Source organism: Formica exsecta, unplaced genomic scaffold (genome assembly GCF_003651465.1).
Source record: "Formica exsecta isolate Colony F162 unplaced genomic scaffold, ASM365146v1 scaffold201, whole genome shotgun sequence".
In the NCBI taxonomy this organism is placed as follows: Eukaryota; Metazoa; Arthropoda; class Insecta; order Hymenoptera; family Formicidae; genus Formica; species Formica exsecta.
Window position 1 is genome coordinate 2,081,338 of NW_021849308.1, and position 563 is coordinate 2,081,900.

A 563-nucleotide genomic window follows, 5' to 3' on the forward strand; every position below is an offset into this window, starting at 1 on the left:
GGAGGGGGGTTAGTGGGGGAGGGAAGGGAAGGGAAGAAGTTCAGAGCGCTCGTCGAAGCCGCCCGCCGGAAAATTCCGGACCGTCGAACGCGAAGAATGGGAATTCCCATCGAGGCAGCAACGGGAGGTAGGATCTCGAGATGGGAGGCATAACCTGCCGCTGCATTTCTCGCCGTTCGTTGTTCCGCGGAACAACGCGAGATCCTCGCAACGCGATTGCGGCGGTACCGTCAGGATTCATTCGCGGGGGAACAGAGATTTTTCGGGTTTTATCATTGTTGTGTGTATGTGTGTGGGAAGGCACTATTGTGCTCTATTAAAAATTGGTAAATATGAGAACGGTTCTGTGATATATTAAAAAATAATAATTTGTATTTTATTTATATATATCAATACAAATAAACAAAGACTTACAAAGTCTCTTTTTAAACATTGAAAATAAGAAAAGATGAAAATCATCAAAAGTTGTAGAGATTGGTATATATCAGCGTTGCATTAAAATTTGCACATGTAAGATATGATAATATGTATATATTTAAAAATAATATAAACAGTATATAGAG

The 563-nt window shown here is 40.7% G+C and overlaps 2 protein-coding genes across 2 annotated transcripts in view; both read left to right on the forward strand.

The window, feature by feature from the left end:
• The window catches only part of LOC115234611 (CUGBP Elav-like family member 4), a 714,297-nt gene that overhangs the window by 82,077 nt on the left and 631,657 nt on the right, over positions 1 to 563 (forward strand). The window lies entirely within an intron of this gene.
• The window catches only part of LOC115234612 (30S ribosomal protein 2, chloroplastic-like), a 9,905-nt gene that overhangs the window by 6,694 nt on the left and 2,648 nt on the right, over positions 1 to 563 (forward strand). Inside the window, exon 2 of the mRNA XM_029805809.1 lies at positions 45 to 127. Within this exon, the coding sequence (XP_029661669.1) occupies positions 45 to 127 (83 nt within the window). The remainder of the gene's footprint in view (positions 1 to 44; positions 128 to 563) is intronic.